Genomic DNA, 13,643 nt, shown 5'->3' on the forward strand with positions numbered 1-13,643 from the left:
GCACTGTACACAAGGGTTGCCGCACGCTGAAAAAGTTTGAGAATCACTGCATTAGCCTACTATCAGTTGGCAGCAGATTAAAAAGTTTTTTAATAATTTTAAATATAGATTTATGATTCATATAAATGAATTAACTAATAGTTTATTCTGCTTCAAAATAATAATGATTCTTATTCTTCTATGATCTTTTTCAAGATCAATAATATAAGTTTAATGACACAAAGACAAAAAATAACTATTATATTTATTAAAATTAAGCTTGTTTATTTTTATTCCATTTATTTATTTATTTATTTATATACATTTATGTATATATATGTCTTTCTGCACCTCGTTTTCTTCAGGGGTCCAATTTTTTTTGCCTCTGTCATTTTACATGATTACACATAATTTATGGACATCTATGTTGATTTCTTTGCATGTGTGGATTGCATGAGTTGTTATCAATTTCTGGTGAAAATTCCATGTCAATAATAGCACCTTTAAAAATGTATTTACTAAAAAAAGGTAACGTGTTCAATACTTATTTTACCCGCTGCATCTTTATAAATTTTATATGGGTCAAAAATATAGTGCACATTTATTGTGCAAACTGAACTTGAAATCCATCGATGTACCCCCAACAATGAATATTTCAGAACCTGATTTTTGAATATTTGTTCATGAATGTATAAAAAGGAAAGGAACTTTTACCATCATATTCTCAATGTCCTGCACAAATTTCTTGTGCCTCCGAGATCCCGTGTTTGCCACCGTGGCTCCATACAGCTAACAAGGTAAACATTAAAAAACAGGTTAAAAATAGATCAAATGATCAACAAAAACAGTCTTAAAAGGCACTAAATTAGAATTTCTATTTTTACAGGTCATGACCTACTGTATTGATGGTAAACTGCAATGTATTGAAGTGAGCTTAGTTACCCCTTTGTTAAGGTTAAACTTTGCTCCTAAAGACCAGTCGTACATTCCCAGGCAGTCATTCAATGTTGTCAACTTGAAGGGGTTCTGCACGATTTCATCTTGTGTCAGAAACTTGTATTTAAATAACTGTTTACAGCGACGAAAAGTGATCTCTCTCATCTGCTCCAGAGGAATATCCTCACCCGGCTGCCGGGCAAACAGTGGGTCATTTTCCAGAGTCTGGAACACGTGTTGCTGATCAGAGAGAGAAAGAGCAAATCAAAAGTGTACTGTAGCTCAGACAACTGCATTAGGATTGCTAAGGTTGTGGGTTGAATTCTCAATGAAAACACATACTGTATAAAATGTAAGTCACTTTGTATAAAACGTCTACCAAATGGATATATGTAAATCTGTCTGTCCATGTCAAAAAACACATCTTACCTTGAATGCAATGATTTCTTCGCCATCTAGAAAACGCATCATGTCCTTCCAGTTGAATGATGCTTTCTTCCTATAGATGTCCAATGGACCACTGGGAAGGTCTGGGATGTCCTCTGCCATTTTCTCAATGTATTTGGCGCCAGACAAACTTATGTTCTGTACCTAAGCCACTTAAACAACAAAAAGGATTTTTCACAATTAGATAACTTTGTCCAACTTAATTATTGTACCTCTACAACCCCATTAGCAAGGCTTCATTCACCACAAATGGAGGACCAGGCCAGTATTACTAATATTTGGCCATAATTGAAATGATTAACTTTGAATTTCAATATAAATGAATTCTGTAGATGAGAAACAGAGTCTTAGATGCTGACTTTTAATAAGACACCTGACTTTGTTTATTGTTCACAAATTTAAACAGGGAAAAGCCTTTGTTTTTTTAATGATAATGTAAATTATTATGCAGCATTTTAATGATTATTGCCGACACATCACAACTTGAACTAAACTATTTCTCAGTGTACTATATTAAGGGTGTCACGATTTCGATTTTAAATCGAAATCGATCGAAATTAAGTCACAGCTTCGAACTTCGAATTAAAAAATGGGATCGTCGATGCTGCCACGCGCGCGAAAGTGAGAGAGGCACAAAGATGCAGCGGATTATATTTGAAACAAAAGGGATAGTTTGCCTCAGCTCGCATCAAACGTATAAAACTGAACAAATACATAAGGATTACTACTTTAGTTTATGTTTAGACTTCGGACAGATGCGAGAGCGCGAACGCGTGCACGTGAGACAGAGAGAAGCGCAGCTGCTTATGATGCTGGATTTATTTCAGATGTTATGAGTCCAAGACACGCGCATTAAGTCCATGTGCATTAAGTCCATGTGCGTGCAAGAAGGAATCCTCTCTCTACAAGCTCTCGCGTTAAGTGAAGCCCACATACTCTCATGCGAGTTGTGCAATGTGCATGTTAATGTTAAACTATAATAATAATAATAAATAATGGCATATCATTTTTGTCTTCAAAAAAATATGTAAAAATCGAGAATCGGATCGAATCGTGACCTTAGAATCGAAAATGTAATCGAATCGAGGATTTGGAGAATCGTGACACCCCTATATATTTGACACAGGGTCATTCAGGGTGAAGTTAACCAAACTTTTTATTCAGTACTTACTCAGTACTTACAGAAATGTTGAATAGCAAGATCAACCTGCTTACAGTTAATACTGTATGCTACTTATTTTAAAAAGCAATATCTAAAGAATAACCAGTGTTAAAAGCAGACTTTACTTTTAATGTCAGCTGATTTTTCTTAGCAGACCTACCAATCTCTTTGTAAAAATAAAATGATGATGTCATCTACTGCCATCTTTTTAGATAAGGTAAAAAATGTGTAATTTAGTGTAGTAATCATGATAATATACGACAGTATGCTAAACTTTAGTATAGTTTACTATAGAAAATACTAAAGTATTCTATTTCTTCATGTGGGCTTTGGTTAATTTGACATGGAATGACCTCATAGACTTCAGCAAGGACTTTAAAATCCTTATCAGGCCCAAGCATCAATAATGCATAATTAAAAATGTTTAATTCAGTGTCAAACTGTGACATGTGACAATACTTCAGTTATCAGATAACATTCTGACAATTCAGCTGCCAACCAACTCAATACAAAGTCCAATGTCAGGTAAAACACGTCCGTTTCTCAATCGTAAAGCTGTACAAATGCAACATGCACACCTTTAAATCATTTAAACGACATACGATGTAAAAATTACAAATATATGTTTTGAGCTTAAAAATTTATTGAAGTAACGTTAAACAGAAACCGACAATAACGTTACATTAAATACATTTTTAGCAGAATCTCCGGTTAGCATGTAATGCTATTGTTCTAGTTATATCGTCAATGTCATTTCACCAGTAGAAACGAGAAATATGGTGCAATAGTAACGACTAATACGAAAAGTATTAATCTTGAAAAAAATCAATAAAACATGTTTGTCTTACCTTGTCTAAAGATCAGGACAGCACTGCCGTAACTTCAGAGAGGAGGAAGAGAGCATGAACATAGGAGAACCAATCAGAGAAGCGCTGCTTCTTAAAGGCGCAGTGCACGAAATGTACGCCCACCTCAAAGGACCCTGAAATATGTGCAACCAAGGTAGTATTTTAAAGATTTTAAAGTTTTAGAAAGGTATTACACCTAGATACTACTTTATTTCTTGAAATTAAACCTGTTTGTTAAGATCTGAATGTTGAGTAATTATTGTGACTAACTAGCAAGCATAACATAACACATTAAGTAAAATAAACAAAAAAATCATGATATAAAATAAGGTGGAGAGAGAAGTGAAATAAGGAACATTTAGTTTAACTCAAATTTTAAATTTCATTTCTAAAATTGAACACAGACCCATTATATACAATACAAAATAATTATATAAATTAATGTTCATTAATTTAACTAACTTAAAATAAAATTAAAACGATGTAAATTAACAAGTAATTAACAAGCTTTTACAAAGAAAGTGCTACCATCTATTGTACTGGCTATGATTAATCATAACATAGTCAAGTCAACAGGCTTGCCAGTCGTGCTAGTTTCGTTAAACTACGTTAATATGCTAACAATTCGTTTCACAGCATTAGAAGCTAATTGCTATATAGTACATTCAAGACTGTTTAGCAACTCACGATCACTTCGGCTACGTATACTTTTAAATTATTTATTTTTTTTACAATTGTTTTTATGTAAACTAATAAATAGTTGATTTACATTTGACAATGTTGTCAATCTTCCACAAAAACATGCGATCATTGGTCCTCTAATTCAGTAGGTGTCGTTGTCACTAAAAACCTAGAAAAGCGGTCCTAGAAATGCGGTCCTGAGACTCACATTTTGCAGGCAGATACTACTCCGTCTATAGTTCCATAAACTAATCTATGATAGGATATCTTGTCGATTTTGATATGCAAGTAATATACAGTAATATATTAATAATAAAATAATAGTATTTTTGAATAAAAAAATTATAATTACAATAAATAACTAATAGTTGTAAAAATAAAAAAAATACTAAGGTTTATATTAATCTTAATGAGGTATTCTTAAATTAAGTATTGTTTGCAAGCCCTACTTGGGTCACTGTGGCAGAGGCAAAAAGTGTTCTACTGTACTTGACATAAATTTGTACTTTGTTCTACTTTAATATAAATTGTGCAGCAGGGGGCGCTGTTACGAAGCACTACAAAATGTTATTTTTAAAAGTTTATTTGATCCACTTTGTTATCTTGTGAGTTCTGCCGTCATATTGGAAGGCCATTGACCTACTGAACAAAGCTGCAACCTTTGCACACAGATAGAGAGAGTAATGTAGATAAAACAATGAATCATATTCATACACTTGGTCCATGCATTCATTAAAAAAGTATATTCATGCATAATAACATTCACAATAAAAACTAACTACATGCTTTACTGATGAGGTAATGAGATTAGAAGTATGAAATCATTCTCATAGGCTACCATCGCAAACATCCTATGTTTTTGCTTTTAGGAGCCCTTTTCTCAACAAACTATGACAAAAGTGCACATATTGTATAGATGGTCATTAAAGAATGGAGGCTGCAAAAGCTAGGACACTGAGAACACTGAGAAAAAATACCACATATCAAAGAAGTCACTATTTATATTCCTAATACATCATTCTTATTTTTAAATACATACGCAACTCGTTTTTCAGCACAGACCCTAAATTCTGAAATCTATCATTACCCCCACACATTCTCATGACCTTTCATGTCTTCTCTTCCTCTGGGCTCACTCAATCCCCCTCTTCCCCTCTGTTTTGTCTATGGAGACCAATGACAATGTGGTTAATCTGGTGACCCATTTTTTGCCCCTGTCAGGCCTAAAACACAGAACTGACAAACACTAAACAAAAACTGATAGATTGAGCATGCATGAGTAAGCAATAACTTTATGAATGCTTTGTGCATGCCCTTCAAAGACCTAATGATACTCATTCATTTTTGTATTTCACACTAAATGTCCAGTAACAACTTCATTTAAAAAGTTTTGATTTAAATTAATTCTAACAGAAATGTTTCTATGGTACGTTGATGATCATGCAATATGATATGAGACAAAAGGGGTTGGCCTCTCTCTAACACACAGAGCAAAGTAAGTGGTATCTATAATGGTTAATGTAATATTTATGTCCTTCATTTCCTGCTCTTTCTCACGATAAGAGCACGTGTAATGTAAATGCATCTCGAAACAGGGAAGTGCGTTGTTGTGATGTACATGAATGCTATTTTACATTGTACATCTTTTCATTTACTTCCTTGTGCGTCGGTATGTACAAAACATGTGCGAAAAACACTACCTTGACAAGCTTCTGCATTTGTATAACCAAAAACTTCATCATTTCCCCCTTCCGATACGAAATGCGCTTTATGTACACATCCCCAGCCAGTAGGTTTAGGGTGTGTCCGCCCCGTCAATCAAGACTTGCTCAATCCGCAGGCTCCGCCCCCTCCGCTCGCTCCCGTGACTGTCAACTCGCCGCGCCGCTGCGTTCAGCGAGACTTTACTCAATCAAGGGATTTAACATCACTTTCGGACTACAAAAACTTACTTAAACAACGGCGCGAACGTTATTAAAGCGAGATGAACTTTTACTAGGGGCGATCGTCGTTGTAAAAAGTAAGATTTTGGTCACATTAAGTGTTTGATGGCTGCTGGGGATGGAGCCCAGCTGCCGGCGACCGTAGCGGCCAGCAGGAGCGTGGAGAAGGCGCTGGAGGAGGCTGCGTCCAGCGGAGCGCTCATCCTTTCCAACCGTAAACTCAAGGAGTTTCCACGCACCTCCAAAAACTATGATTTGTCCGACATTACACACGCAGGTAAGTGGGCTAAAAAGCAAGCGGGGGAAGGGAGTGTATGTATTGGTTTATTTAATGTCCTTTGTTTGAATCTTTTCACCTGCGCCCCATCTGCAACTGCAAGCGCCACCACCATCATCACGCCCGCGGCCCCGAAAAGCGGATCTCACTTTCTTCATCACTGTCGGAAGTTGATCGCCGTCACTGCTGTTTCTGAAAGTGTGTCACAGCCCATGCTTGGATTTGCAGGGACTCTGTTGTGTGTTAGAAGTCATGTTGTTGAGTTTGGGGCTGGTTTGTTTTGAGTTTGCTTTATAAATTAAAGACATCTGCGCTTCTCTTCCTGTTGTGAAGTGGAAACTGAACTTGGGCTGAGCCATCTTACCACAGCACAGAGCAACACATGCTGTAAAACCTAACATGTGATCTCAGTGCAGTAAAAAGCTCAATTAATATAAAATGTTATTGTTGTACTCGGCTCATTTGCAGGAGAATTTGCATTGGTGGGGAGGATGTGATGGTGAGATTCATTTTGCCAGCAGCACTAATATGACCATCTGCTCCTCTCCCATACAAAATGGGTATAAAGCAGTTTGTCTTTGCTCCACACAAACCCCCACACGCACATGGTCTGATGTAGAGCAGTGGATCTGAATCATATTGACTTGAAGGCTCCCCCATTGTCCCCCTACTCACAATTTCTACCTGATATAAAATTATACAGTTTGGCATACCTAGAAGGATGTATGTTTGTTATAAAAATAGCAATGTGCTACTTTAGGTGCTTATTGTAATGCTTGTCGTACATTAAATAATATAAAGTCATCCTGAGGCCCTCTACTGACCCCCTGTTTGAGAAACACTGCTGATGAGGACTATCAGTGCACTTCACCATTTAGTTTGGGCTCGGGCCATAGATCATATCAATGTGTGGCTTTTCATGCCATTTAGACAGATTTCAGTTCCTGTACCTCTTTTGTGACTTGTTATGTGATCCTCTGCCAATAAGTAGTTTAAATGGCATTGTGCACTGAGATTAATGCATGTGCATCTGCAGTATTCAATCATATTAGTATTCAATGACTTTATATCTTTCTTAAATGACAAATATCAGGTGATATTTGTATTAATAAGGTCAAAATTTTGTCTTACTGTATGTTGAGGTCACCAATGTAAAACTATAACAGATTCGATCCAGACTGATTCGCTGACACGCACACTTCTTATTGATTAAGTAAGTCAAGCATGGTAAGCCCTATTTTAGGTTTAGATTGGCTAATCTTTTATTTCTCTGAATAGGTTTATGACGGCAATTTTCTGCATGGATGCTTGCATTGCTTTGGCAACTGCAGTGACTCCTATAAATCCATGCTACTGTTTGAGATCATGCCGAGGGTGTGGGACAGAAGAACCATTATGGCTAAAAAGTCAAGCGTAGTGTATAAAAAAATCACGTTCCAAAGGCGTACCTACCGTAAGGTGGAGCATGATTACTAGGTGTTGCTCATGTATTATAGCAAAAATTGGTGGTTGCCGTTTTAAGGATAGCTTCTGTGGCATCAATCTATGCATGAAGGTAGGAGGCAAATGACAATGTTTATTTTGCTAGAAGATCAACGGCGGCAAAGATCACCTACAGAACTGTACGTCATACCTTCAGTGTCCTTTTCTCCTGAAGATTGCTCTCCAATATGGACTAACTTCCCTACAGGAAGGTCAGGGGTTCAGTCCTGCAGGGTGTGCGTGTGCTGCTGTAATTCCTGTGATGGGGAACAAAGCCCAGTCTCATCAAGTACACCCAGACCCTTTAATAACAGAGCGCTACACCATCTCATAACCTGAGCAATAACACAGACACTGTTGACTTAACAACAACAACACATGCCTGACAGTGCAGTTTAAGTGATTTATGGAGAAATTACATCCCAGTGTCTATTTAAGAGAACTTAAACGAATTCATCTACAGCAGTAAGGACAAGAAGATGGATAGATAGAAATAAAGGAGTTTGTAAAAACTAAAAGGGGCACCAAAAATGTGACTCGATGGGAGAAAACAAGGCCATAAGGAGGGACCTCTGAATGAAAAAGTAGCGAAACAAAAATATTTTTTTTTCCGAACAGCTCCCACACACACTTGTGACGGTGCCTGGGGCATGAACGTGTAGCCTGTCACACAGTGCCTCATTCAGAGGGATGCACGCAGCACGCTCCATACCACAACTAAACCTCACAGCAGCTGATAGAAAGAAGGAGGGAGAGGCCTTTTTTGATCAAATGGGCTCGTGGGCCGCTCCTATTGTCGTGAAATTCCCGAAATAGGGACCCTCCTCTTCCCCCGCCACCCCCTCAGTTGAAATCCCGTTCGGCAGACCCTTCTCCATTGTCTGAGGTGGGCTTTGCTTCTCGCTCTACTTATCTCACACTGTCATCATCTTTCTATCTCTTTTTTTGCTTTGTACCAATTCCCATTTTTCCAGGTCATGGTACAACATCTTGAATTTAATCTGTATGATGTGTTTTTCCAATTGAACACTCTTAAAGACATTCTTTCCTCATGGTCTTTTTCACAATAGTCAGTCTATTGATCTCTTACTGGCCATTAGTTAGTGTTTCCTGTCGAGTATTGGCCTGTAGGCATGGTAGTTTATATAGTGGTTCTGTTTGTCTGGATATTGACCTAATAACTGTCTATTAGACATTCACTACTACAGTATTAGCATGTCGGTTTAGATCTGATTTGGTTGCGTTGTTTGTTCAAGTTCAGTGATTGGAACAAGCAAACAAACTCATTCATTAGAAAATTCCAAACATTCTATCAGGAAAAAATAATACTTTGTTTTTGTGTGTAAAAGCTGAACACTTCACAACTGGTAAAGGACTTGTGGGTATTTGTATGACTCTAATACACCTAGGGGGCGGTTTCCCGGACAGAGATTAGACTAGTCCTAAACTAAAATAAATGTCCAAAGCTGTCCAAACTGAAAACAACTTATGCTGACATATCTTAAAATACATCAAAATGCACACAAGTCATGTTTTTAGTAAGGCATGCTTGTTAAAACTAGTTACATTTCCTGATAAAACTAAGGCCTGTTCCTGGCTTAAGCTAATCCCTGTCTGGGAACCACCCCCTACAGTTTCCAGCATATCATCATTCACCTGTTTGGTGTGATCCACTTTTTAGGGTCTGTGTACTTCATATATTATGCTCCCATTCTTAAGACCACAGTGCCAGGGTATCTTAAATTAAATCCCAAGTGCTATTTAGTACTAAAACGGAACAAGCTGAAGCCTTAAGCCAGTCGACACTCGTTTGTGATGTTATCTGTGCCAACCAGGAAGTCACATTGACACCGGCTGCCAGACAGTCAAACACAGCACTTCATAAACACAGTCAATATAATAACAGGTTGACTTCTGTGTGACTTCTTTAAACAGGACGTATGATGCTTTAGATGTATGCGAAAGGATCATTTCGCAATGCCGCTAGTGAAAAACACAGTTTCATGGATTAGGGGCCAGCGCATAAAACATTTCCTGTTGCAATAGGATGTGGCAAAGATGGAACATTACTAATAAATATTAAACATGTGGCTTCACAGTTTTGTCTATACAAAGCAACCTCAGATTGGAGAGCGTTTTAAATGGTGTTGAATTCTTTATACCTGTACCAGACCTTAAATAATGCATGTGTGTTTTGTAAGAGTATGTGCTGCTTTTAAGTGTCAACTGAGATTTTTGCATGTTCAATCCTGCAGTGCATGTACCTATGTAAAAAATGCACATAATTCACACAGGTTTTGCGTGAATGAGATTTGTTGTGTGAACGTACTAGCTGTGTAAGAGTCTGCACACTCACTGTTGCATAGTGTAGTTCTGTTTCGCCTTGCAGTTGCATTTCCACCATACAGTTACCGGATGTGGGCTCCTCGACTTCTGCTTCTCTTCAGCGACAAACCTCTCTCTCTCTCTCTCTCTTTCTCTCTCTCTCTCTCTCTCTCTCTCTCTCTCTCTCATTTCACTCACACTTTTAAAGCACAACAGATGGTCTGAAGTCTCAAATCTCATGAGAGTTTAAGAGGAGCACAGCTAGAAACCTTTGACTTACTGTATTTCTTTCAGTATTTTTTTTATTTTAAAGAAATGATATGATTTGCTACTGCTAAATAACAAATAACATCCAACATTACACATGGGTCTGTTAAGAGCCATACTTTTAAGAAGATTTTAACAAACAAATCACTCCCAAATCAGAAATTAGCACCACAGTCATTACTTACACCGAGTAGGCTATTTAAATAAAAGAAAAATGAAAAATAAACAAATGAAGTTCAACTAACGGCGCATTCACATGGGGCGTAATCGTTGACGCTTCGCATTCACTTTTAATGGGTGACTTCAAGCATTGGCGAACTGAATTGTGGATCCGTCGGTGCCGCGTCACTGCCGTGGCTCGCAGCAGAAGTTGAAAGTTTCTCAACTTTTCAAGCGGCAACGCGAACGTCCGCCAATCAGATTGCTTTATGCAAATAACCTAGGCAGAGCCAGCCAATTACGTTTATGGAAGACCCGAGCATGTGCTGCGGCCACTGTGATTGGCTGTTGACCACGCTTTAGACAAGCCTTCCGTCAAGCGTTAACGTCAAGCGTTAACACTTTCGCCCCGTGTGAATATGCCGTAACTGTAATAAATAAAGAACACGGTAGCATACTTTCAATATCAAGTTTATTTACTGACCCTCATGCCATTCGAAATGTTGGTTACATTTTTCGTCAGTAGAACAGTAAAGAAGATAATTTGCGGAAACCCCAGTGCTCTGTCAGTCAATGGATCCGCCACTTCCACAGAGTTTAAAAAGCAGATATATCTAATACAAATGTAAATCCCATGACTCCTGGTCACACTAGCCATGTTTCCATCACCATAATTTTATGCGCATTTTGAAGTATCGCATCAAAAACAAGTGATTAAAAATCCTTTAATTAATAAATTAATAACTTAATAAATTAATAATTACTTGCCCCAAGGTAGGGCCCTATAAAATCCGTTTTATTTTTTCCCAAATTCCGTTTTATTTTTTCCCAAATTCCGCTTTCTCCGTTTTCATTTTTGCAAATTCCGTTTTATCCGTTTTCATTTTTGGCAATTATATTTTTTTACCCTTTACTGTTATTTTAGTCATAAAAAGAGTGTGCCTTTAATGTTAATGATTAAAATGTAAATGATTTTGGGAAAAACTGGATAACAGGATTACTTAATGACTATAAAAGATGCATTTACACACGCACACGCGTGCGCGCACACACAACTCAATTCAATGCATTGTTTAGTGTTGTTGCAGAAGGCTACAGCAAGGTGTCAAAGCAGTGGTGCCTTCAGAAGAGCCTTAAACTCATCAATCCAGCGGAACGCGATCCATATTTTATACACAATCGCTTGAAATGCATATAACTTTACAAACATACAAAGGATAGTGATCTGACTTAGGACAGCATGAGCTCGCAGCTCTTTGCACGTGCGAGCGAAAGAGAGCGGTGCCATGATGCAGATGATTATATTTAAAAGGCGAGGGATAGTTAGTTTGCCTCAGCTCGCTTGAAATGCATAAAACTGAACAAATACATGAGGATTTGTGTTCGCACTTCGGACAGATGCGTGAGCGCGTGATACTCAACTTGGTTGTGTTGGCAGAGCTAAAACTTTCTGCTGCTTTTGCTTTTCTGCTTCTGACACTGTTTATGTAGTTGAAACAAGGCTTAGTTTTGTGCATTCACAGTTTCCTCAAGGTTATTTGGGTGGATTCGAGTGACTATGTTCCAGTTATTTCAGAAAACAAAACATTTATTATCCATTGACAATGCTCTTACTAGATTTTGGAATTGATAAGGGAACGAAAACATCTGTTAAACTAAATCTCAGTTCGTGCAGAAATTGGCCTATTTATTTTATGTTTCTATGTCTTTTTTAACCAATTAAAAAGTTTTAATTTAATTTTACCTCTCTGGTATACTTGATTTTGATTGGTCACAACTAAAATAGCAGTTTGTCCAGGTACTGGATAGAGGCATCTTGACCGGTAATGCATCACTCTCCTAAATCTTTTCTTATGCCAACATGAGTTGGTTTCAGAGGAGCTAATAAAATATTACAAATTTCATGTCCAACAACTACTTGGCAATGCAGCAAGTAGCTGTGTAATAAGCGGGACACGCAAAACGGGAAAGACCCCTTCAGGGTGATATAAGACCCCTCTGCATCAGGGTCCTTATTTTGCGATGCAGATGGGTATAAAGAATCCCTTCCTTAAACTATAGGTTGAACTGACAGATCTGCTGTGCTGACAGATCTGCTGTGCTGAAAGATTGTTTGCCAAGTTAAACCTAACGTACGTCCAAATTTAAATGTTTGCTGAATGTTCTCTGAACGACGTCATACCCCATTCAGTGTAAGTGTACACATGCTAAGCTAACATAACTACAGGATCACATTATGGGATATTTCACTGCACACATGGCCATGTTTAATGATCTCACAGTTCACATGGCATCCAAGCATATCTGATCTAGAATCAGCTCAAATAATCCCACTTGGTAGTTTCCTAAAACTCAAATCTGATTGCGGTTCTGTTATATCAGCCCAGAAAGTTATGTAACATAAAGCTGTCTCCTGCTTGGCGCCTTTTAGCGTGTCCAGATGGCAGAATCTCCCATAAGGCTTTAGAGAGCCTACAGGGGGGATTACTCAGTTTGTGTGTTGTTGTGTGAATGTTTGGTTGAGACTGACCACACCAGACCTCTAATGTAGATTATCTCGAGAAAGAGATCATTGACGACAATCACATTGAAAGTAACTGTGGGATCGGTTCACATAGTTTTTACTTAAATAACATGTGGGCCAGTGCAAAACTTAAAGGGGATGCTATGAGCGTTGTGAATGGTTGCCATGGCATTGCAATGTGGTCGTCAAGGACAAGGTGTTACGGTTGTCAAGTTTTTTTTTTATTGTTGCTAGAATGTTTTAGCTGGTTGCTAGGGCCTTGTTTCAGTAGCTGATTGCTTACTTCCTAGTCTCTCTTATCTTCTGTTCCCTATATTGGGTCTCTTCTTTATTTAAGTATGATTGGTCTAATAAACATTTAACCCTTTTAATGCTCCAGTCACCAAGAAAATGTATGCAATTGCAACCTGTGCACAACTTTACAAGCTGTATGATCGGAGGTATCATACATGTCCGTACATAAACAATAACCTAGATGGTGACGTTTTACATATAGTATAAGCAATAGTAATGATGGTCAACTAAAACTGCTGTATTTTTAGAGATTCACAGATTGACCTACCATAAATATGAATTGGACGTTTTTTGCTAATGCTAACACATGATCTGATAG

At 37.7% G+C, this 13,643-nt stretch overlaps 2 protein-coding genes across 4 annotated transcripts in view; one reads left to right on the top strand and one right to left on the bottom strand.

Annotated features, from left to right (window-relative positions):
- Positions 1-8,019, bottom strand: part of acox3 (acyl-CoA oxidase 3, pristanoyl) — a 30,050-nt gene extending 22,031 nt beyond the window's left edge. The window contains exons 1-5 of one of the 2 annotated variants that reach the window (XM_065289025.2): positions 7,907-8,019; positions 3,373-3,506; positions 1,345-1,514; positions 922-1,155; positions 694-768 (exon numbers count right to left, since the gene is read on the bottom strand). In XM_065289025.2, coding sequence (XP_065145097.1) covers positions 694-768; positions 922-1,155; positions 1,345-1,464 — 429 coding nt within the window. In that variant the 5' untranslated portion in view covers positions 1,465-1,514; positions 3,373-3,506; positions 7,907-8,019. Of the gene's footprint in view, positions 1-693; positions 769-921; positions 1,156-1,344; positions 1,515-3,372; positions 3,507-7,906 lie in introns of those variants that run through there. The other variant, XM_073812894.1, reaches the window with a different exon arrangement.
- The window catches only part of lrch4 (leucine-rich repeats and calponin homology (CH) domain containing 4), a 41,536-nt gene continuing 33,776 nt past the window's right edge, over positions 5,884-13,643 (top strand). The window contains exon 1 of one of the 2 annotated variants that reach the window (XM_065289023.2): positions 5,884-6,273. In XM_065289023.2, the coding sequence (XP_065145095.1) occupies positions 6,102-6,273 (172 nt within the window). In that variant the 5' untranslated portion in view covers positions 5,884-6,101. The remainder of the gene's footprint in view (positions 6,274-13,643) is intronic. The other variant, XM_065289024.2, reaches the window with a different exon arrangement.

This window comes from Paramisgurnus dabryanus, chromosome 2, assembly GCF_030506205.2.
Source record: "Paramisgurnus dabryanus chromosome 2, PD_genome_1.1, whole genome shotgun sequence".
NCBI classification, from domain to species: Eukaryota; Metazoa; Chordata; class Actinopteri; order Cypriniformes; family Cobitidae; genus Paramisgurnus; species Paramisgurnus dabryanus.